At 41.8% G+C, this 21,957-nt stretch overlaps 1 protein-coding gene across 1 annotated transcript; it reads right to left on the bottom strand.

Moving 5' to 3' along the window:
* Positions 1–521: 521 nt before the first annotated feature.
* Positions 522–18,762, bottom strand: bcan (brevican). The gene is made up of 15 exons (XM_026373095.1): positions 18,669–18,762; positions 12,420–12,508; positions 11,561–11,953; positions 10,596–10,770; positions 10,034–10,161; positions 9,054–9,347; positions 7,690–8,577; positions 6,460–7,221; positions 5,542–5,769; positions 4,961–5,065; positions 4,716–4,874; positions 3,869–3,951; positions 3,619–3,763; positions 3,338–3,520; positions 522–3,053 (listed from the first exon to the last, which is right to left on the bottom strand). Exons 1-15 carry the CDS (start codon positions 18,671–18,673, stop codon positions 2,932–2,934), a joined length of 3,759 nt encoding a protein of 1,252 aa, XP_026228880.1. The 5' UTR covers positions 18,674–18,762; the 3' UTR covers positions 522–2,931.
* Between the last annotated feature and the right edge of the window lie 3,195 nt (positions 18,763–21,957).

Below are 21,957 nucleotides of genomic sequence, written 5' to 3'. Positions count from 1 at the left end.
AATTTATACATATACTCAGGTACATTCAGAGGTAACAATGAGATTCTCTAAAGGATAATTAAAGGTTAGTTTACCTCAGTATTGCAGTACTTTTCCTTCCAAACCAACAGAGAGTGCAACAAAAAGCAGCTTCACGTCACATTTGAAACTTTATTACTTTGGCAGCTCCTTGTGGTAGCATCGGAAACAACAGCGTGATACAGTGAGGGCTGTATCAGTGGAGCGTTTCTTTCCTTCTCAAATAACTTGCAAATATTTTGACTCCGACTACTTCATGCAGAGGCCATAAAAAAAAAAAATCAAAACCCAGTCTTATCTGAACACACACACACACACACACACACACACACACACAGTAACCAATGCAAACTGATGTGAAGGCTGCAGCTCTGCATTTAGAGGTTTTACTATGAGTCACATATAAGTAATATTCCATAAAAATAACTTAAATATGTCCTAAAATAATTAAAGATATGTGGTGATTAAGAGTCACGATACATATTACAAATAGATTCTTACAAACATTTTAATGTTAATGTTTAGTTTAATCAATGAGTGACAGTAAAAACGCCGACTACATTAAAACAACTTTTTTCATTGGATCCATATTTACTAGATCATTTCTACTTGTACATATATATAGTATGTGCCCATTGGATACAGCTAACAGGACTTCTTCACTCACAGTCTATCACAGTAATTTAAAAACTAAAACACTACAGTAGATGAACTTGTTGCATTAGTTGTATCATCAACATTTTGATGTGAACAAATGTTTGTTTTCTTGAATGATTCCAGAAGAGCAGATTTCACTTTTGAGCCAGAGTTAAATTACACATTTAAAATTAAAACTCAAACACAAGCTAGTGCAGATACAGTACAGCTCATATGGACAAATCATAGCAAAAAGTCTGATTCACATGGAAATAAAAAGCACCAGAGATCAAGCAGAGTCAGTGATGTGCACGCTTTAAACAAGTGATGTGTGCACATGGAAAGTCAGGTCTCTCAGCTCTGGCTAAAAAGCTCATTTATTTTCCTGTGAGTATTTTAACATGCTTTAAATAAAATAATAAAAGCAGAGCAGGTGAAGTAGGAACATTTCCTTCAAGATGGCACAATAGTGCAGAAGCACAGTGAGACTCCAAGACAAAAGGATCCCCAGACACTTCCCCAGCTGACAGCAAGCATGAGGAATGAGAGAAACTTATTTTCAGTGGTGCTGCAGCAGAGTTTTTTCCTTATCATATTTAAACCCATGTGGTTTTATTGGTCCTGTGAGTTCCTGAATTAATTTGCAGCTAATTTAAGTACCATCTCAACCACAACTGATCTTTCTCAAGGCAAACCAGACATTAGTGTCAGACAGTCTTATATGCACTCACATCACACACCTGCCCTCAATACACAATCAGTGACATCATCCGTCATCTACGGAAGCATGTGGCAACTCATACGAACCATTCAGGGACACAAGATATAAACCTTAAACTGAATAATGAGCAGCTGGAAACACAAAACCAGTAAGAGAGATAACAAACAAGCACAAAATGACCACAAAACATGCAGGTCAAAGTCATAAAGGGGAAAAAAGAGGCACAAATGCACCTGTGTGGATGGTTGATGATCACTGATCATGGATTAACAACAGGTGTGACATGGGAGTGCACGTAAGGCTTCCTGACACTAGTTTGGTTTGAGAAAAGTCTTCAGTTGTGGTTAAAAAGCTGCTTGTACAGAGATGTTATGAACACTTGATATGTGGGGTTGTTGTTGTTGTTGTTGTTGTTGTTGTTGTTGTTGTTGTTGTTGTCTTCTTCTTATTGTTGTCTTCTTATTATGTTTTATTCAGAAATGAGTTGCCACAGTATTCTACAAAAACCCACGTAGTCCTGACATGTTGTCGCCCACTTAATTAAACTTAACCACATTTCCCATAACTAGAAACCTATAAACAGCTTTCTTTGTGGTGAAAAAGTAAAAATGTTTATCTGGAGCTCGATGCACATTGAAGGAGTATATCTGTTTCAGGAATGCAGGCTGTGGTAAATGAAGATGAAGATGAAGGACAACAAACCAGTAATCTTCCAGATCTGAAGTGCAGCAGGTTTTAGTGAAGTCAGACCAGCTGATGCTGAGAATCACGTCATCACATCACAAACTATCACACACAGATGTCTGTTACAAAAAAGTTAAAGTCCAGCACTCACGACAATTTAATGTTATGTTCAGGTATAAAATTATGAAAATAAAGACACTAAGTTATTTTTTTATTTACCTTTGAAATATTTCTAGAATCTTTAAACCCTCACATGTCATTCGGGATAAAATCCTTCCTATCACCTACCTGGTTTAGATGGTATCCTACATTTCATTTGGTTTATTTATGTTAACACAGATGGAAAAAAGTTACATTTACAAGATTAACACTTGTTTTCAGAATGGTTTCTAAGATGTTTGTATGTTTCTGTTGATAACTGGGTCTAAAGAACTGGATGATTTATGTATTTAGGTGTTTTGTTCTATACATATATCAAAGTGGAAAAATGAAGAAGGCTAAAACTACACTGTCGGTTTAATTTACAAACTTGGTTGTACAATCAGTGTTAATTAATTAGTTAAAAAACAGTTTAGTGAGAAGGATCCTCAGGTACCTTCCAAGTTATTTTATGTCATTCTTTGCAGGGACAACAACCCAGTGAACAAATCCAAGTCTTGCAGATCTCTTTAGACATTCTTCACTTTCTCCTCTGATGGAAAAACACATCTGGACTACAGCACTGTTCCAGTTGTTTGATGGCTGTAAGAAGTGCGGCATTGAGATTTATTTAATATTAATCATTAGTTCTACAGAGTTTTTCTTCCTGCAGAAACTAGGCTGCAGCAAAGACCTAAGAAAAGTAGAAAAAGACAAACTAAAGCAGGATGGCTTCATACGTTCCACTTAATGTCCCAGAACTCTGGAGCTGTTTTCTCTGTGGCAGAGAAAGAGACCTCGGCGGCATCTTCCTGCTTGTGAAGAACAAGAACAACGTCCTCTTCCAATGAATGGGCTGGAAGTGAGAGGAAAACAGAAAAGTAACAGCAACCTGTGTCTAAGCTCTGTTTATTTTCCTGTCAGAGGAAATCCTGATGAGCAGGGGACCATGTTTTTAGGAGAAGATTTTGTTATTTGTTGTTTTCTCACCTGAACGTAGTTTAATGTTAAATTTACAGAACATGGAGGTCAAAGTCACAAAGGGAAAAAAATAGGAAAGTTTAAACAGGTCAAATTTACCATAACGAGACAAAATCAATACAAATAGATGCAAAGACGTCAGCTAATTAAAGCCCTTACCTGGCACACAGGTAATTTGAGGTTCCTCCCATTGGCCACTGAGCAGGCACTTGATTACAGGATTCAGTTTCTGTACAAAACCCTGTTCACAGTAGTACCGGACCTTGGTGTTTGTCTCATAACGCAACCGCTTCTTCCCGAACACCTTAGCGTGTGGAACGACGGGAGGCTCAGCACAGGAAGCTGCAGCATAAAAGAAAATCAAAAGGACAACTTCACCGTTAGCGATAGTACAAAAGGAGACAGTAGAGATTAGAAAATGACCAAGTGAAAGAACTTACAGATGCCTTTCTTGCAGGTGTAGGACAGATGGTAGTTGCACGGCACATCGCTCCAGCGGCCGCCATCGTGCCACACCATCACAGCACAGTCCTCACCAGACAGGAAGTAGCTGTCCGGCTGCCCTTTATACCAGTTCTCATAGAGCTGAGATTAAAACAGAAGAAATAAATTAAAAAAGCATTTGACAGCTCAGATCAGAGATGGCAAAACTGTTTTAAGTTTGATCCAACCAGCAGGTACCAAACTCACCAGAGGGTTCCCATCCGACCAGCGGAAATCTCCCTCGATGGTTTTGTCATTTAACCCAATCCACTGATATTCTCTGTATTTGTCTAAAATGAAAAGGTGAGAAGGTTTGCTGTAAACCGGAGTGACATTTAATATGACCTCTTCCATGTCAAAACTCAAAATATACTTATTAAGTCCTGTTACACAACCCTACTTCAAATTTCTAACAAAGGATTCATTTTACAAAAACTCTGTTTACATTTATTTCTTTACAGCGAGCTTCGGCCTATACAACCTGCAGCTGCCCGCACAGTTAAAACACAACTACCAGAGGAATGTCAGATAATCATCTCCTCGTCTTGTTACCAGACAAAATACCAAAACCAAATCCAAACCCATGACAGCCTGTAGGACAAACAATGGACTCAATAAAACGGAAGACATGAACGATCATTGTTGTGTCCTGTCTGGACAAAGGTTTTTTTTTTTTTTTTAAACAAGCCTGAAATAGGAGGAATGTTAAGATCCCTGTTCTGATAGTGTCATTTAGGAAAACTCTAAACTGAAATACTCCAGTGTTCAAGGGAGAAATGAGACCAACATGGGGGATTTACCACATGCCGGAGGAACAGCAGCCTGTGAACTGGAGAAGTTCACCATGTGTAATCACATCTTGTGTTTTTCAGAAGTCACAATGTTTCACATATATTTGATATTTCACTGTGAAAAACAGTTAACATGGTTTAGACGACATCGAGAGATGGCTTTATAACGTCCTCACATCTAAAGTGCATCAGTGTCAAATGAATTGTGAGTAATCAGTTAAGGCAACCGACTTAAGCACCGGTCTCAGTGAATTCAGTTTTACCATTGATGTAATCTTGTTCTTCAGGGGTCATGACAGAAATCAGATGCCCGCCACACATCCGACAGTGCTGCTCAGCCGCCTCCCAACTCAGCCGCTTACTGAAGTGATGATAACAGAATCCCTGAAACTTGTCCCATCCCGGCTCACACTCGTCCAGGTCTGAGACAGAAAAGGAACATTAAGAAATGACTGAAGTATCATTAGTGTGAAGGTCTTAAGTGTTTATCAGATCGTTGACACTGAACCTGTCTGACACATGTCTCCTTCATAACCCGGCAGGCAAAGGCAGCTTGTAGTTTCACCGTCGACACAAGTGCCTCCGTTCAAACAAGGGTTCTCCAGACAGGCGTCTGCAGACGTGTAAAGACAGTCGTTAACAAAGAAATCCAGTCTCTTACAACGGTCTGCAGAATGGATTGTAACCTACAATTAACAAACTAAAGACACCAGCAGAGGGAGCTGTTCCACCAGGAATGATATCAACAAGTTACTTTAGTACAAATAATTAACTTCAAATGGTTTTAACTCCAACAAATAGGTGCAATTTTCAAATAGGTTTCCACACATTGAGTTCATTCTAAAGAGTTCTTTGCTTTATGATGAGAAAACTGTGACAGAAAAACAAACATTTTAGTTGCTCCTGTTGTGAGCCTGCTGTGTTATTCTCCAGTAATTCATTCAAAATGAGAAGCTAATCCGTCTGTTGTGCTGAGTCAGCTTGAGCTGCAGCATGCAGTAAATCTCTGCCCTGAGACAGACTCGGACCATGCCAACACCAGCTGCTGTTTCTGTCCTTCCCAAACACGCAGCACTTCTGATGGCGTACCTGAAAGGCCTTCTTGTCTCGCAGCAGAAACTTCAGCAGCCGGCAGCGAGGCAGCCATGGCGGTCTCTTCCTCCTGTGCTTCTTTGAAATCGCCTGGGAACAAGGTGGGAGCAGCGATGGTCATGTCCTGAACGGTGTCCTCCTCCTTGTTTGGATGCCACGTGCATATTTCAGTTAAGGGATCATCTGTGCCGGGTTCCCCCCCCCCTCCTTCTGATCCAGGTTCTGCTGTTAAATGTAAAACCATAAACACTTCAGGGATGTTAATTCATAAAATGACTCAAAATCATTCACATCTGACTTCATATAAACAGTCGGAGGACTCCCACTGTGAGGAGTGGACTCCACCTGATGAGCTGTTTCTGTTGTCACATTTACAGGTCAGCTGTACGGAGGTGGGTTTACAATTTAAAGAGAAAATATTTAAGGCCATTTGGAATGAACGCAGCTATAATGACTGTATGTATTTAATAGACGTACCAGCAAAATGAGAGCAGAGACTTATAAATGATATTAAACAGTGAAAATACTCCTAACAAGCCACATTTTGAATTTATGAGACTGAAACGTCTAAATTATAAAGTCAATTTATATCTGTAATAAATGAGATCCCCCTGGTCTGTCATTGTCAAATAGTTTATTTATAAAAAAAGATCTGTGCAGCTCTATTAGAAGTCTCTGGTATAAATAAGAGATGAAATGAGACCAAAAAAAATAAAGGAAAACGTTTTTTTTTACCTTTTTGTTTTATGAGAAACAAACTGACAGTTCTCTTGACATACTTTTATTTTGAAAGTGGCTGATTAAGACTCATTTCTGCACAAAGGAACCAGCCACTAATTGTTCAGAGTCAACTTTAAAGACTGCAAGTGTGTGTTTAAGCCTACGTATGGTTTTGAAATATGCCTTTAAACTCACCATTAATGCTGCTGGTGGTGATCTCCACCGTAGTTTCTTGCTGCTTCGAGACATCGCCAGATTCCTCAGTGACAGGAGGCTCTGCACTGGAAGAAGGCTCCGGGTCCCAGCCAGGAGTGGGAGTTTGATGGGGGATCAGTGTGACTTTTACCTCTGAAGGTGGTGCACTAGTGCCAGTGTCTCCATCAACTCCCTCAGATGTGTGGTCCGTTGTCAGAGTTGGATTTGTCGACAGAAGTTCTGGTTTTATTTCGGCTTTTTCTCCTGATGATTCACCCGATCCCTCGTCTGATTCCTGCGTTTGATTACTGCCTTTTCTGTTCACTTCCAAATCACTGTCTGTGTTATTTGGGGTTTTACTGAGAAATATTTCTGGGTTTTCTCCTATTCCTTCTTGCTCAAGTTTGCCCTGGATGTCCTCCAGAGGTCCAGTCCCAGATGAAGCATTGCTCTCAGGCATGAAGGTGATAATCTCTGGAGAGCTGGCTTCAATCTCCACAGAAGGAGACAAGGTTCCAGAGAGTGAGGATGTCAGAAAAGTGACGAGATGATTGTTTAGAACAGGAGAATCTACACTGGTGTCAGAGTCATCAGCGACTGTGACGACCTCTGCTGTTGGTATCTCAGCGGGTTGGATGTGACCACTGTGGTCGGTCGTATCATCTGGTGCTGTCTCCCCTGACGTGCTATTTGAATCCTCGTCACCACGGTCGGCTGGGGGGGAGTCTACTGCACCTGGGGGGTCTTGAGCAGGATCATAACCTGAAAGGAAAAGACAAACTTTTAAAGACCTGTATATTTTTTATTATGTAGGCTTGTGGTTTTTGACTTTGCTAGCATGTCACTGTCAGTCATTCAGTATCGTTCCAACATTTAAATAAAATGGAAAATATCATGAATGGATTGTAATGAAATTTGGGACGTTGACTATCCTTTAGGATTTTTCTTATGCAGGACAAACTCAAAAAGTTAAGGTGATTTTTGTCAGTCGACGTAGCTCTAGTCCACACATGCAAACAAATTATCTTAACTTGTGCTAACACCTGACTGTAATTAGCTTTTTGGAGGTCATTGATCAAAGGGTTCACATACTTTTTCTTGATTGTGTATCCTGATAATTTGAGTCTTCCCCAGTGTTTTCAATGGCACCATCAACTGGCCAGATATTTCACGTGCTATACTCAAAACCAATGCACAGGACAATGCTAACATGTTGAAAGAACACTTTACCTGAACCATTCGAAGAGACGAGTTCAGAAGTGGGAAAGGTGTCCACACTAACCGAACTCTGAGTCGTTAGGTTTTGTGGATCCTCATCTCCAGACCCCTCTTCTGTTGGATGGTTCTCAGCTTCCCCGGAGTTAACATCTGCTTCCTCAACATGGGGTGAAGTAGTCACTGCTAAATTAACCTCAACAGTACCGGCAGTGGCCTCTTCGGGCTCTCGTGAGACATCAGACGTGCTGGAGTATATCGGCTCAGTTTCAGAGACATATTGCAAGTGGTCGCTTGGAGTGTGGTCCTCTTGCAAAACAGGGAGATTACCTTCCTGATACACATCTAAAGAACTGTTGAACAGTTCATTTGCATCAGTTAAAGATGTTACATTAATCACTATCATCTCCAATGTGTCATTCTCAGAAACGTGATGCTCTGGAGTCCAGTTAGTTGTAGGTGCAGTGAATGCATCACCAACAGTTACTACACCATGTGTCTTTGGAGAAGATGTTGTAAGAGACTCTTCATGATCGGTGTCTGGGGTTTCTTCAGGTGCTGGTAGATGAGACTCTGGGTAGCTGGCCTTCTCCATTTGCTCCCAGGTATCTTTGGTGGGAAACTGTTCTTGATGGTCAGATGGAGGAGTAACGGACTGAAGGTCTACTGTGAGAAGTGGGTCCTTGTCATAACACAGTGTTGGGGACTGAACTTGCATGGGGCCCTGCTTTACAGGATTGGCAGTCTGGGCATGCTGCTGTTCTTCGCCCCCCTTTGCTGTTGCCTCGCTAATGCTCACCTCCTCCTGAGCTGGATTAGTTAAGAAAACAATGTCCTGGCCAATGTCCTCTGGCTCAGTGGCAAGAAAATCCTGAGGAGATTCTGTGTAAGGGCCGTTATCGCCTGCACCAAAGAGCAGAACCGGAAAAAGGAATTATAACGCTGCAGAGACTTTATGAGAGCTGTTTCTAAAAACTCAGGAAGGAAACGTATTTACAATTTAACTAGTATAGTAATTGTGTAGTGTGGTACAAATTGTTCATTAAAAACTTATTCTATGAATTTTTAATTAAATTTAATAGAAATTTGACCTTTAACCAAACCAATTTGAACTGACAGCAACATTTCCATTGTTTACAGTAGTAGAGTGAGATCATCACCTCTCATTATGTGGAATGAAAGCTTGTCCATATACCACATGTTCACACCAGTCTGCTCTAGAAGCTTTCTTTGATAAACTGCATCTGTAGGTCTGAACCGTTCTTGGTTAAATGAGCTCTTTCAGTTGGAGAAGTGCAGTTTAATATTTTTCGAATTTCAGGACAATGGCTCAACTTTTAAAGCCAGTAAACACAACACCTACCAGATATAGAACTTACTTCTGAAGCAGTAGACGTCATGCCGAGTGTACGCCTCGGGGAAGCCCGTCTGGTTGGTGTAGCGATAGACCGTTCTGACCCCAGGCTCGCCCCCTCCACAGCGCTCTCTAGGGGTGACAATGGGGTACCGCACACTCCCATCTGCCAGCCATCCTGGACTGCAATGATTCAGTCCATCATTCCAGGCTGCGTATAGCTGAGCTGTGGTGGCCAGCTCTGCCCCGTGACTCAGACAGTAGGCCTTGGCCTCCCAGAAGGTCAAACGCTGGTGAGTGGAGCCATGGAACACCTCACCTTTACAGAGGGAGACAGGTTTCAGGTTATTATTTTGCAGGGAGTTATTAGCACAGCAGCATGATTAGTAAGATGATCAGACAGGTGGTAAACAAATGTTCACTTCAGGCAAATGCACTAAATAATAAAATTTCAATCAGATTTTTTTGAAGAACTACTTCCCTCCTATCATTTAGGAAAAAGTAAATGCAGAGTTTTCAATGATAATGATTATGTTATCACAGGTACTGTTTATCCTGGTCTTCATTTTTAAATAATGGGTCACATACAAAACGTGTGCTGTGGGTGTTACAGTGCTGTTTTAACAGCTACCAGATTCTGGTTTCAGTCTTTCCACCAGATGTTGAACATTTCTGTAGAGATTTACTTTACATCATTATGGTGATACAGGTCATATCTGGTTCACAGTCGGCACCAGTTCAAGTTCTGGTCTCTCGATGAAGCCTGTAAGGCTCGTCATGCTGAACTGGTCAGTTTCATGAGCTGGTGTGTACGTACATGGGGAGATTATGTTGAAACAGGAAAGATTTTCACCAAACTGCTGCCAAAGTGTTGGAAGAACACTAGTGCCACAAATATCTAATCCTACTATTAAGAATTTTCTTGATTGGAATTAAGTCTCTAGACCAAACCATCCAATAAACAGCAGACACAGATAAAATCAAAAGTCCTTTTTAATGTCTTACCCTCAATATTCTCCACATAGCAGTAGACGTCATAAAGCTCATCAGGCTCTACCAGCCCATAGTTCCTCACTCCTGGCAGTCCATCCATGTCTCCAAAACAGCCCTCTCGTGGCATCTGAATGGGATATCTGTAGGATGACACGACACACAGCACTGAAACACCAAGTACCTCTTCCTCTGTAATGGCACCTCTCCAAACATCACACTCATCTGAGCTCTTCTGTGTGTGAGTGTTAAAATGGGGAGAAATGTTTGGTTTGAGATCATACGAGTGCCTCTCAGCCACTTGACGATCTGTGCGTCCTGATGTGCAGCTGTAGAGAGTATATCAAACGTTAGCTGGCTGACTACTCTGCTACCAGCTCCAAACAGCTCCATCAACCACATGGACATCAATGTGCCAGCGAAGTAATTTAGTGTTTTTGTTTGTCTAGAGCTGCAGTGACAGCAGCCAGATGTAAACTGAGCTCTTGTGAGAGAATGTTCTAGTTAAGAGGCCACTTGATCAAGTGCAGAATAATGTGTCCGGTTTGACACTGAACACTTTCTCTCAGGTTCTCACCTCACTGAGCCGTCAGACAGCCAACCTGCATCACACTGCTCGTATCCGCTGTGGTATGCAGCCAGGAGCTGCTCTGGAGAGGCAATTCGAGCCCCGATCTCCTCGCAGGCCTCGATGGACTGTGAAAAGGTGAAAGCATACCGGCTGAATGCGTCGCGATAATGAAACACCACCCCTGTAAAACACAGAAATATAATAAGTCACACCGTTCTCATTCTATTATTATTCTGCTAAAACATCTGAAGTGTGGAGGCGTCTCTGTAAAAATCCTCATTCCATTGTTTTAATTCCAATATTGGACTTAATGACATCAGGGTTTATGTCAGCATTGTTGCTGGTGTGTGGCAGAGATATGATGAGCATCCAAGAACCAGTATCATCTCTACAGGTGCAGATACACCTGTTGTTCACGTTTTGGTTAGAGTGGCTGATTTCTTTCCCTCGACTGTCCCAAAAAAGCTCTCAAAGAAGACTATCATTGATCGAGATGGCTTGAGAACTATTCTCTTTGGTAATGTTTAATAAATGGAGCATTATATACTGTTAAACATGGTAAATATAATACGTCAGTCGGTTCTTCTTCATTTGGTCTTCATCCTTTGAACCACTGAATGACTTTCTTTGCCTCAGACACATGTTTTAAATCACCCGTTTAGTCAGTGCTGAATTATTCTGACGTCATTCTTTGCAGAGAATAGATTAGATAACCCTGGTGAAGCTGCTGCACACTAAGTGTCGTTTATAACTGTGTGCATGGCTCAGATCCAGATCCAGATGTGTGTGGCAGCACACACATCTGACATCAAATCTCAACACGTTTGATAAGTGTACATATTCTGTTTTAGTTGAGAGCTGTGTGTGTGTGTGTGTGTGTGTGTGTGTGTGTGTGTGTGTGTGTGTGTGTTATATTATTTAATTGGGCTGATGTTTCGATCTGATCTGAGCCATTTTTGTCTGTTTCTCACCTTTGACCTTCACCTGAGCCACATCGTCTGCATCCTCCAGACCCTGCTGCACCTCGCAGCGGTAGAAGCCGGTGTCGTTCTGCCTCAGGTTCTCCAGCCGCAGAGTGAGGTCGGCAGGGGAGTAGGCGTAATTGAGCAGTGAGGCTCTGTCTTTGTAGGCCTCACTGACTCTCACCCTGTCGCCGCGGGCCACCAGAATCTCCGCCTCTCGACCGTGAGTCAGTATACTCCATTTGACCCGGGGGAGAGACAGCACAGCATGGCGGCCGTTGGTGGAGGGGGAGGGCGGCGGCAGAGCCAGAGACACCAGGCAGGGTAACGTCAGAGAGCCCCCCAGTACAGCAAACACAGGTGTGGTGACGGGAATGGTGACGTGGACAAGCTTTGAATCATCTGAGGAGAGAAACAGTTTTAATGTGACAATTCAAGAAGTAGAAGCATCTGAAAGTGGAGTTAAATGAGAAGACGGATAGATTCTCAACTAACCACTGTCCTTACACTATGCTGTCTGAGTGTTTCAGTCGTCTTTACCCTTCTTTCCCTTCAGTAGGAGTTGATTTGATTCACTGCTTCCTGCAGAGGGACATACATCTCTGTGCTGCGTCTGCCATAATGTCTCAATATTGTGCAACACGAAGGATGAGACATTCATCTGTATAAGTAACCTTGACTTTCAGCTGGACACGCAGATACCCTTGAGCGTAGCTTCCAGAGTGCATGTCAGCAAAAACAATGAATGGGAATGATTAAAGAGCACCCTGCTGCTCTTAAATGTCAGAGGTCACGTATGCTTTAATAGAGTTGTGGGTGTCAGTGGTGGAAGGCAGCAGTGAACGTGACAGGGACGGAGAGTGCGTACCTGACTCGTGGTCGGGGGTAGAGGACGACGGCAGGACGAGGAGACAGATGGCACACAGCAGTGCAGGTAGAAGCACACCCAGTCTGTGGCTAAAAGACAAGAAAAGGAGGGCGGGGGGGACACGGAGTTTGAAATTGAACATGACAAATAACTCGTAGGTTAAAATTATAAAGTTAAAATCAAACACATCTACTCCCTATTGGTGAACCAGCACTAAAACCACCAAATCTCCAAATACGACTCCATCACTCTCCTCAAATGAGCAAATTAAAACGAAACCACACGCTCACTTAATTCTCTGGGCCATTGATCCAACTCGAAGCAGAAAGCAGACAAGCGGCCAAATTTCTGTATCTCTGCTGGAAAACAGACGTCGTTCATCACAGGTATTAAAACACAAAACAAAATGCAGGAAGAATATTGTTCATGGAATTTGTTTTAACAAACGTTTTTTTAAGTTTGTTCCTACAGCTGATCATTTTTGTGGCTGTAAAAGAATTGTATAATTACATTTTATCAGTTACTGTCTTATTTTTGTGTAACTCTGTTTTCGGACTGGCTGATATCTTGTGGCTGAAAATGATCAATAATCAGCTCCACTTCAGACGCAGGTGTGAAAAACTAACGCACTAAATACAAAGACGAGGTTTTAAAAAAGTGATCCAATGATAGAGTTTATTTAGTTAGAGTAAAATGTTCAGTGTGTGTGTGTGTGTGTGTGTGTGTGTGTGTGTGTCCTTGGAGCTTTCTTGCTGCTGTGAGTCAGACTTGAGGAGCTGCAGAGTGTGAGCTGAATTCTGATTCCCAAATAACTCCCTGAACGGTCGGACTGAGGCCCAACCTCCAATCTAACTAGATTTACCACTACTACTGCTCCTTTCATCCTCCAGTATCTTCCCTTTTCCTTTTGTTATCCTGTTTTTCTTAAACCTATTTCCCTGCGATCCTATGTTCCAAACTGGGTTTGTTGTGCTCCAGGATAAATTTTTCTTTCTTACTAATAAACTGCACTGAAAACGACTGAAGTGTCTGTAAACTGACGGCTGCTGTCACTGAGAAGTCTAAAGTACAAACAAACAAACTTCGAGTTTAAACCTGTTTCTATTTTAATACACAGCCCTACATTTCACTGCCTGACCCCTAAAAAGTTTTCTGTTTATTTTAAGTTTGCACGTCCCACTGTCACTTAGTAAATCTGCATTTCTGTGGAGGAAGTGAATAAATGATCAGAGGCTCCAGCTGGAGGCATAAAAATAAATAACAGAAAAGCTGCATCCTGCATGAAAAGCAGATTCCTGTTCGTGGGTCATTCAGGGACAAACAAACAAACAGAAGAGGAGACTGACCTGTAACCGTAAGGTCAGGACCTGTCGGCGCTTAAGGTGTGAGTCTGAATTAACAAGCAGGTCACCTGGACGAAGTCAGTGAGACTAAATGGTCGATCCACACTCTTTAATATTTTACAAGAGCTCTTTTATAGGCAGCAAGAAGAGAGAGAGAGACCGACTGTCTCAGCTCAGAAGGAGAATGGGAATCAGCTGAAAGGAGCATTAAACCTGCAGTGACGATGGAGATTTGTTGTTTGGCTGAGCAGAGACACATTTCTAATCAAAGCAGAATTATTAAATAATCACTCAAAGGTTCTTTTAAGGCCTAAATTTGGTTCTGTCATTTAAAAATGAAAGCTTTGAAGACAGAAATGCCACATGGGATAAAGCTGGCCATTGAAATCATTTCACTGAAAGGAGCTGCAGACTGGTAAACACCATTATCCCTGAGATTTGAATGGAGGGAAAGAGATGAAAATAAAAAAAAAAACGTAATAACTTATAACTACAACACAACTAATAAAGTATTCAGTTAAAAACAAACTGACAAAAGTTTGTTTTCAAAGGCAAATGGGTTCAGTGAACTTTTCATCCAGGCCACTGGTGTGTGTGAAACACACTCATCCACGCTGATGACATGGGAGCAGCTCGACTGACCAACCGGGAGCAACCTGGAGTTCAGGGTCTTGTCCAAGAAAACCTGGTCATATGGACATTAGGAGCTGGAGCCCAGTGATAGTTGGACATCTTCAAACTCTGGACATGAAACTCTCCTGGATGAACCATCAGTACAAACGAAGGTCAAACATCAAACTATTGTTTTATAGTCATCCATCATCTAACCAAACCTCATAGAAAAAAAAGAATATTTTTTCAACTTTAAATTGTAAAGTTGAGTTTACACAGTTTTAGTCACAGCACAGTACAGTATGTCTGTAAGATGAACATGCCATTGATTATTTTACCTACAAAGTTCTGATTGATGCCGGGATTTAGACACTGACTGTGAACTGCAACAACCTTCATAGCATCTGCAGCCTGAATAAAAGCTGACTGTTTATCCAACCAGCTGAAATCATATTCAACAAGCACAAACACACATCTATTTGAACTCCTGAATAAAGTGAAGATGTAGACTGAAAATAATTTAATGTCTGGAATCAAGTGCTAGAGAATAAGAAGCAGCACGTTTAAAGTTTACTCTGAAACGTTAGAATAAATTAGAAGGTAAATCCATAAATGAGCAAAGTCAGCTGTCAACCTGTCAGCTTCCTGTCATTCTGATGACATTTAATCTTTAAATCTAGAAAACAAATGAGCTATAAATCCTCCTGGCACTCTTCCTCCAATGTCTGACTCAATGCTGAGCTGGGTTTAAGGCCTGTTTATACACCATGGAGGGTAGAGATCAGACGTGAGGAAGAGAGGTGCTTTCCTCTGAGGAGGCAGAGCAGGCACAGGACGCATCCCAGGCAACATCACAAGAGCCTGAATAGTCAAAGATGAAGAGAGAATGTTTGACCGCTCAGCTGCCAGGAAAGGTCGGAAGTGAGGGATAGGATAGGAGCGTGAACTAGATTCTTAAAGGACTCCACCAGCTGTGTGAGAGTTTGGCCCATTTGTCACTTTGTCCACAGAGGACCGGTGCTCTGGAGGACAGCTTGGTGCATTGCAGCATGGTTGGGTTTTTGGTTGGGTTCAGGCACTCGCAGCATTGGGTTAAGGTCGGGGATCGATTGTGACCTGGTTAAATAGAGAAAAGTCCAAAAGTTGCCAAACACACAGGGTCGATCAGTGTTTATCCACACGCCAACCAAAGTGCTCTTCTTGCCTAAACCCAGCATCAGGCCTCTGGAATTAAACCTGGATCAGCCCAGAACATCAGACCTTCATCCACCCTAAACACCTCTGTCATTCATCAAAACAATAAACTGCATCACAACATAAGTCAGATATTATTACGTGGATGCAAAATGTAGTGGCACAAATATTTAACTGGAGTTTCACTTTAGTGCACAGAGATGTAATTTATAGAAGACAGTTGTTTCAACCATCTCTTCTTTACACCCCCACCACTGGTGTCTAGACTCTATCGCAGAGCATCTCATACATGATATGAAGTCTCGGAGGGGTCTGATCACCAAAGACTCCTGAACTTGTCCTTCTGATTAAAGTGCAAGCTGTTGATCAGCCTGAGTAGAGAGCTGCAGTGACGACAGCTGAGGAGCATCTAGTTCTTTAAACAGGCACGAGATAGATGGTTGGAAAACGCTGTTGAACGCTATTTAAAAACACTCAGCGCTAACCCTAACCCTGTGAAGGATTTGATCTAATTCACGTTTGGTGAAAACATGAATTGATTCAAAGGCAACAAGTCCATCAGCAAAAGTAAAAGGCTTCAGACTTTAACCTGGAATTAAACACTTACAGCTGCAGCTACAGTAACTAACAACCGTATCAGTAACTATCAGTGATCAGTAACTTGAACATGCTCAAGGCCACTGATCAACCTACAACTCAACTACAGTGTTTTATTACTTCAGAAATACATCATACTTACATGTTGAAAGTAAAAACTGTTTTTTATAACTTTATACAAATATCAACATAAAATTCAACAGACTTGAGATTTGTATGATATAATATAGAAATTTGACCTTAGACCCTCAAATCAGGATGACAAAGTGTGGAGCTAGAGCTGTTTAATCGTGTAGTGGATCTGCAGATCTACCCCCTCAGATTTATCCTTCCTTATCTCACTTGTAAGTCGCCTTGAATAAAAGCTAAATGACTGAATGTAAATAAAAGTGGATAAAACTGCTTTAACAGGGGACTGAACATGGTTTCAGCTCAATAAGTGAATTAAAACCTGGATTTAAAAATCAATTAATGTAAAGGAACCTCGAGTTCTCTGCTACCGAGACTTCCACACATTACACGACCCAACCAGCACACACAGCCTCTCATTACCTCTGCTATTCAGATCTCAGGATAGGGTGCAAAACCTCTTGCTGAGCCATCGTTGGATCAAGCTGACACCACCACCCCCCCTTTTGCACTGTACTCCCTGCTTTCTCATGGCAAGGAGCACCACCGTTACCCTGCTGTTGCCCCTCGTCAGCTCCTCCATCACTCCGGCCCACCAGTCTTACATCGCGCCACCTCCAGTGACTCCCTCTGCCAATCTCCAGGGGCAACCCAAACCCCCCTGACAGACACAATCTGACAGGAAGCAGGGAGCAGCCGGGGAGGGCTCGAAGCCACAGAGACCTCTGAGAGAATGGGGTGGCAGAAAGGAAAGAAAGAGACTCGGTCCAGCATGACTGAGTGCCGAGAGAGACGTTAAGTTCACAGGAGTGATTTGGAACGATTCAGTGGTCAGCCTCGAGCAGCAGCAGCCTCCTCCTATGAGCTGGTAGCTGCTGACGCTGTGTGCCGGAGGCAAAACTTTAGAGACGTGACAAAAACCATAAGTTAAAGACTACAGCATGTTTAGTGTGTGTGTGTGTGTGTGTGTGTGTGTGTGTGTGTGTGTGTGTGTGTACTAGAAGCTGATTAGGTAGAACTGCTGAATTTTAAGGGCTTATACTTCAGGCTGGTGACAAAAAACAATGAAGATACTACAAAGACGTTATAAAGTGTCCATCATCCAGTAACTCGCACTGAAAACCCACAGCACCATCAACAAAGATGGTGGTGAGCTTCAAACTAAAGCTCTACAAACTACAAACTGCAGGTGTCTGGTAAATCGGAAATGAATCCCTGTATTATTTAAACATGAAAGCTTAAAATGTGCATTTTAAAAAGAACAAGAGGTCCAAGAATTCCATTAATGACAAAATAATAAAAGATAGATAAAAATCCTCCCTGTAACACAGTTTGTTAGAGGTCAGTAAAAAAGGACTTGTTAATGTTTTGTTATCTTGGGTGAACATCTGATAGTTTTAATATTCTAATGAACTCTATGAAAAACTACAGGCTGCTGCAGACTAACACCTTTTACCAGGACCTGACAGTACATTTAACCAAGTAACTCTACTTTATCTTTACCATTTAAAGTTGTTTAGTAGTGACATTGGACTTTTTAACTGACTTTTAATTAAATCACCTGCCTCCTGATTTATTTCTACAATACATGCCACTCACACGTTTTTATATGACAACAGAATCAACCTGACAGGATTCACTCTTCAAACCCAGCAGCTCATTTCTCTGCTCTCTTCATCTCCTGCAGACACAGATGATCTCTGCAGACACAGATGATCTCTGCAGACACAGACGATCTCTGCAGACACAGACGATCTCTGCAGACACAGATGATCTCTGCAGACACAGACGATCTCTGCAGACACAGACGATCTCTGCAGACACAGACGATCTCTGCAGACACAGATGATCTCCTGCAGACACAGATGATCTCTGCAGACACAGACGATCTCTGCAGACACAGACGATCTCTGCAGACACAGATGATCTCCTGCAGACACAGATGATCTCTGCAGACACAGATGATCTCTGCAGACACAGATGATCTCCTGCAGACACAGATGATCTCTGCAGACACAGATGATCTCCTGCAGACACAGATGATCTCTGCAGACACAGACGATCTCTGCAGACACAGATGATCTCCTGCAGACACAGATGATCTCCTGCAGACACAGATGATCTCTGCAGACACAGATGATCTCTGCAGACACAGTGATGCTGCAGCAGGTTCAAACGATGCTGTCCGCGTTACTTAGTAACTTAATTATTACTTTAATCTGGATTCACCGGTTCGTCGTGTTTCGGTTCATTAACGCGTTGTTGTTGATTTTTTCCCAAAACCACAAAACACAAGTGGAACAAGAAATCAGAGAAATTAAAGACCTGCAAAGTGTTAGTAACACCGGAGTTTTCCCTGATTAAAGACACTTACTTCATTTTCCTCAATCAGCACCGTGTCTCCGTGTCTGTGTCTCCGTGTCTCCGTGTCTCCGTGTCTGTGTCTCAGTGTCTCCGTGTCTGTGTCTCAGTGTCTCCGTGTCTCCGTGTCTCAGTGTCTGTGTCTCCGTGTCTGTGTCTCCGTGTCTGTGTCTCCGTGTCTGTGTCTCCGTGTCTGTGTCTCCGTGTCTCAGTGTCTGTGTCTCTGTGTCTCCGTGTCTGTGTCTCCGTGTCTCAGTGTCTGTGTCTCAGTGTCTCCGTGTCTGTGTCTCCGTGTCTCAGTGTCTGTGTCTCAGTGTCTCCGTGTCTGTGTCTCCGTGTCTCCGTGTCTGTGTCTCCGTGTCCCACTGGTTCCCTCGGTTCGTCTCTGCGCTCCGGACAGATGCTGCTGCACGTTTTCCTCCAGCAGCCTCTCTCTCTCTTTCTCTCTGTGAAAAAAGACACGGAGGAAGAGGAGGAGAAAGAGGGATGAAGGCAGTGGTGTTAACCCCCCCCCCCCCCCCCCTTTATAATCTGTCGATGTAGAAAAACGAGAGAGAGAGAGGTGAAAACAAATGAGGAGAAGGAAAAGTTCCTGTCAGTAAATGATACAAACTACTGTAGTTCATGTACTATAATGTACAGTTTACTACTATTATTATTATTATTATTATTATTATTATTATTATTATTATTATTATTATTATTATTATTATTATTATTATTATTATTATTATTATTATTATTATTATTATTATTATTATTATTATTATTATTATTATTATTATTATTATTATTATTATTATTATTACTACCAGAACTATTTTCATCCCACATTTGCTCATCTGACAGTTTATAGCTGCTTCTAAACAACCCACGACTTCCTACCTACACTGATCAGATACTACAGATCTTGGAGCTAGAAGATGTTTTTTCTTTTAATTCTGAAATAATCAAATATTAATAATGGTGTGATAAAGTTTCCAGTTCTCTAGCTTCACTGTGTCGAGCTGCTTTTGATGCTGAGCCGCTGAAAACAGGAGGTTTACCATATTATAATGTGCTGGATTGGTCAGTACGCTGTTCTCTGCTTTTCATAAGACATTGTCTAATGTTTTAGTCAAACTAGTTGGAAAATTCTGCAAACTAGCATCTGAAAATGAACATTTTATTCTATGCTGATCCTGTGACCAACCTACACTGTGATCAGTGTGAGGTCAACCGGCAATCTGCAAGATGGACAAATTCCTGATGGCTTAGCAGTGGCTAATAAAAAGTGAATTATGGCCGTGCAGCTGATGCTGACATGTGTGTGATGTGTGTAGGAAAAGAGCCTAGTTCACAATAACTTGACCCAGGTGGTAACAAATCCATAAAATCCATATTGTGTTGCCTAATGAGATCAACTATTCCAAGGCTTATTAATACAGCAGGTGAACAGCTAATTTCCTTTCATCTGAAATACTGACTATGGGATTGAAATAATGTGGGAGAACGCCTGATAATGTTCTACGGGACTAAAAGGATCAACTACAAATATGTCTTATCTTTATTTCATACGCAGTCTCAAACAAGTATGTGCTTATTAAACTGAACAGTCACGTATGGAGCTTTTAACAGGGGATAAAATCGAACTATTCACTTTACTGCCCAAACACAAGGAGATTAAGTAGGATCATCAGCAGGCTGCGGGATAATCTAGACTACAGAACAGATTAAATCACATGTTGCTGTAACTCAAAGGCTGAATGAGTTCAGAGTTACTATTAAAGAGACTTCAGTGTGCTTTAAATGAAGAGCTTGTCAGTCACTAACAGTGTTTAGCAGCTTAGTGAACAGGTGTATAAGGAGACAGAGTCTGAACTTACTCAAGCTTTGTTTCCACTCTTCAAACTGTGCAACACCATTAATGACAGAGAACTGCCTCAGTTCTCATTCACAAACCAAGTGTTGGTTTGGAGCCTAGGATTCCTGTTTCTGATATTATCCGATATTTATAGTTCAAACATTAGTTAGAACTTGAAGTCACATTATTTAGTGAAGTGATGATGAATGTGTTGGTGTCTGCAGACTTGCATGAACACGATCTTGGGCTGTTCAAACACCAGCCGCGCTCGTCACCTGCTGGATTCGGACTTTGTATGTTACCATCTGCTGCCGTTGGAAAACTAAGACGATGACATGAAAGATGCTAGAGTGCTCCACAGAGCTAAGGGGAAACAGATTGGATGAAAATTCTCATAGCGGTTTGGTGCAGTGTTGATTAAAAGGAAAACATGGTTAACAGAGAGAAGTGACTAATAATAATATAAAAGCTAATGAGAAAACTAAGATCTTGACAATCTGACAAGTTGTACAAGAGAAAAATCGTCTAAATCACTTCATTTTGGAGGAAAAGCCAAAATGAATTCAACCATGTCAATAACGACAGTAAAGTACATGTCGTAATGGATGATTACAGGGGTCAGCGTGTCGTTAATTGTAGTTTGCTCTAGTCATGTTTACTTAAACTGTCTGGTCCTCTGCTCTAATTACTTATGGTGAGTATAAGCTGTGGACGACTGCAGCAGACAGAATAAATTACTTCTCCTTTTAATGGGCTCAAACCACAGGTGATAAATGAGAAAATGTTGTTTTAATTTGGGTGAACTGACCTTTAAAGTACAAGCAGCAGTACTGTGCTCACCTGCCAGACCACAGCAGTCTTTAAACAGAGGGAAGAAGTGGCACACTGAGCACACTGGAGGCCTTTCTTAACTTGGTCTATTCATGTTAACAAAGGCTTTTAATTATCAGCCAATTCCACTTTCTAGCCGTGGTGACAGATTTCTACTGTGCAGTTTCTCCTCTCTTCTTCGGAGTATCTAAAGCTCTGTGGAGTTCACAGCTTAAGAATTTCTAGCACAGGAGATTCCTGCCTCTGCTGCCAGCTCCTTAGGCGGTGGCCATCAGATGCTTTGGCATCCTGTGTGGTGATATTGTTGTTTCCAGCTGCCTGTTAGTCAGCAGACAAAGACACGGACACGGGACTGTTCTTCACTTCAGGACGCCTCACTCTTGACAGAACAATCGCTGCATTGGATTCAGACATGTGCAGATGTACTCCAGTCTCACACAACTTCAACTAAGGAATTAACACCTCCATTTGATTTCTAGACACTTCTAATTGGTGCTGATTTAAACCCAGAACATGGTGGTGAATCCCTGCTATCCTGCTAGTGTTGGTGCAGAGCGTTGCCTCAGAGGTTTAGTGCATTTCTTTTTCTTTAATGAGCTTCTCTGTGCCACCATTTGTCTGCTGGAGC

Source organism: Anabas testudineus, chromosome 16 (genome assembly GCF_900324465.2).
Source record: "Anabas testudineus chromosome 16, fAnaTes1.2, whole genome shotgun sequence".
Taxonomy (NCBI): domain Eukaryota; kingdom Metazoa; phylum Chordata; class Actinopteri; order Anabantiformes; family Anabantidae; genus Anabas; species Anabas testudineus.
This window is presented reverse-complemented; position numbering and strand designations above follow the sequence as displayed.

Bases quoted from the DNA above. Each gene is read 5' to 3' on its own strand.
- bcan (XM_026373095.1), bottom strand. The intron at 10,771-11,560 runs GTGAGAAACAGA...TGTGTTTTACAG, and splicing joins GGCTCAGGTGAAGGTCAAAG to GGGTGGTGTTTCATTATCGC. The intron at 3,764-3,868 runs GTGAGTTTGGTA...TTTTAATCTCAG, and splicing joins GGTCGGATGGGAACCCTCTG to CTCTATGAGAACTGGTATAA.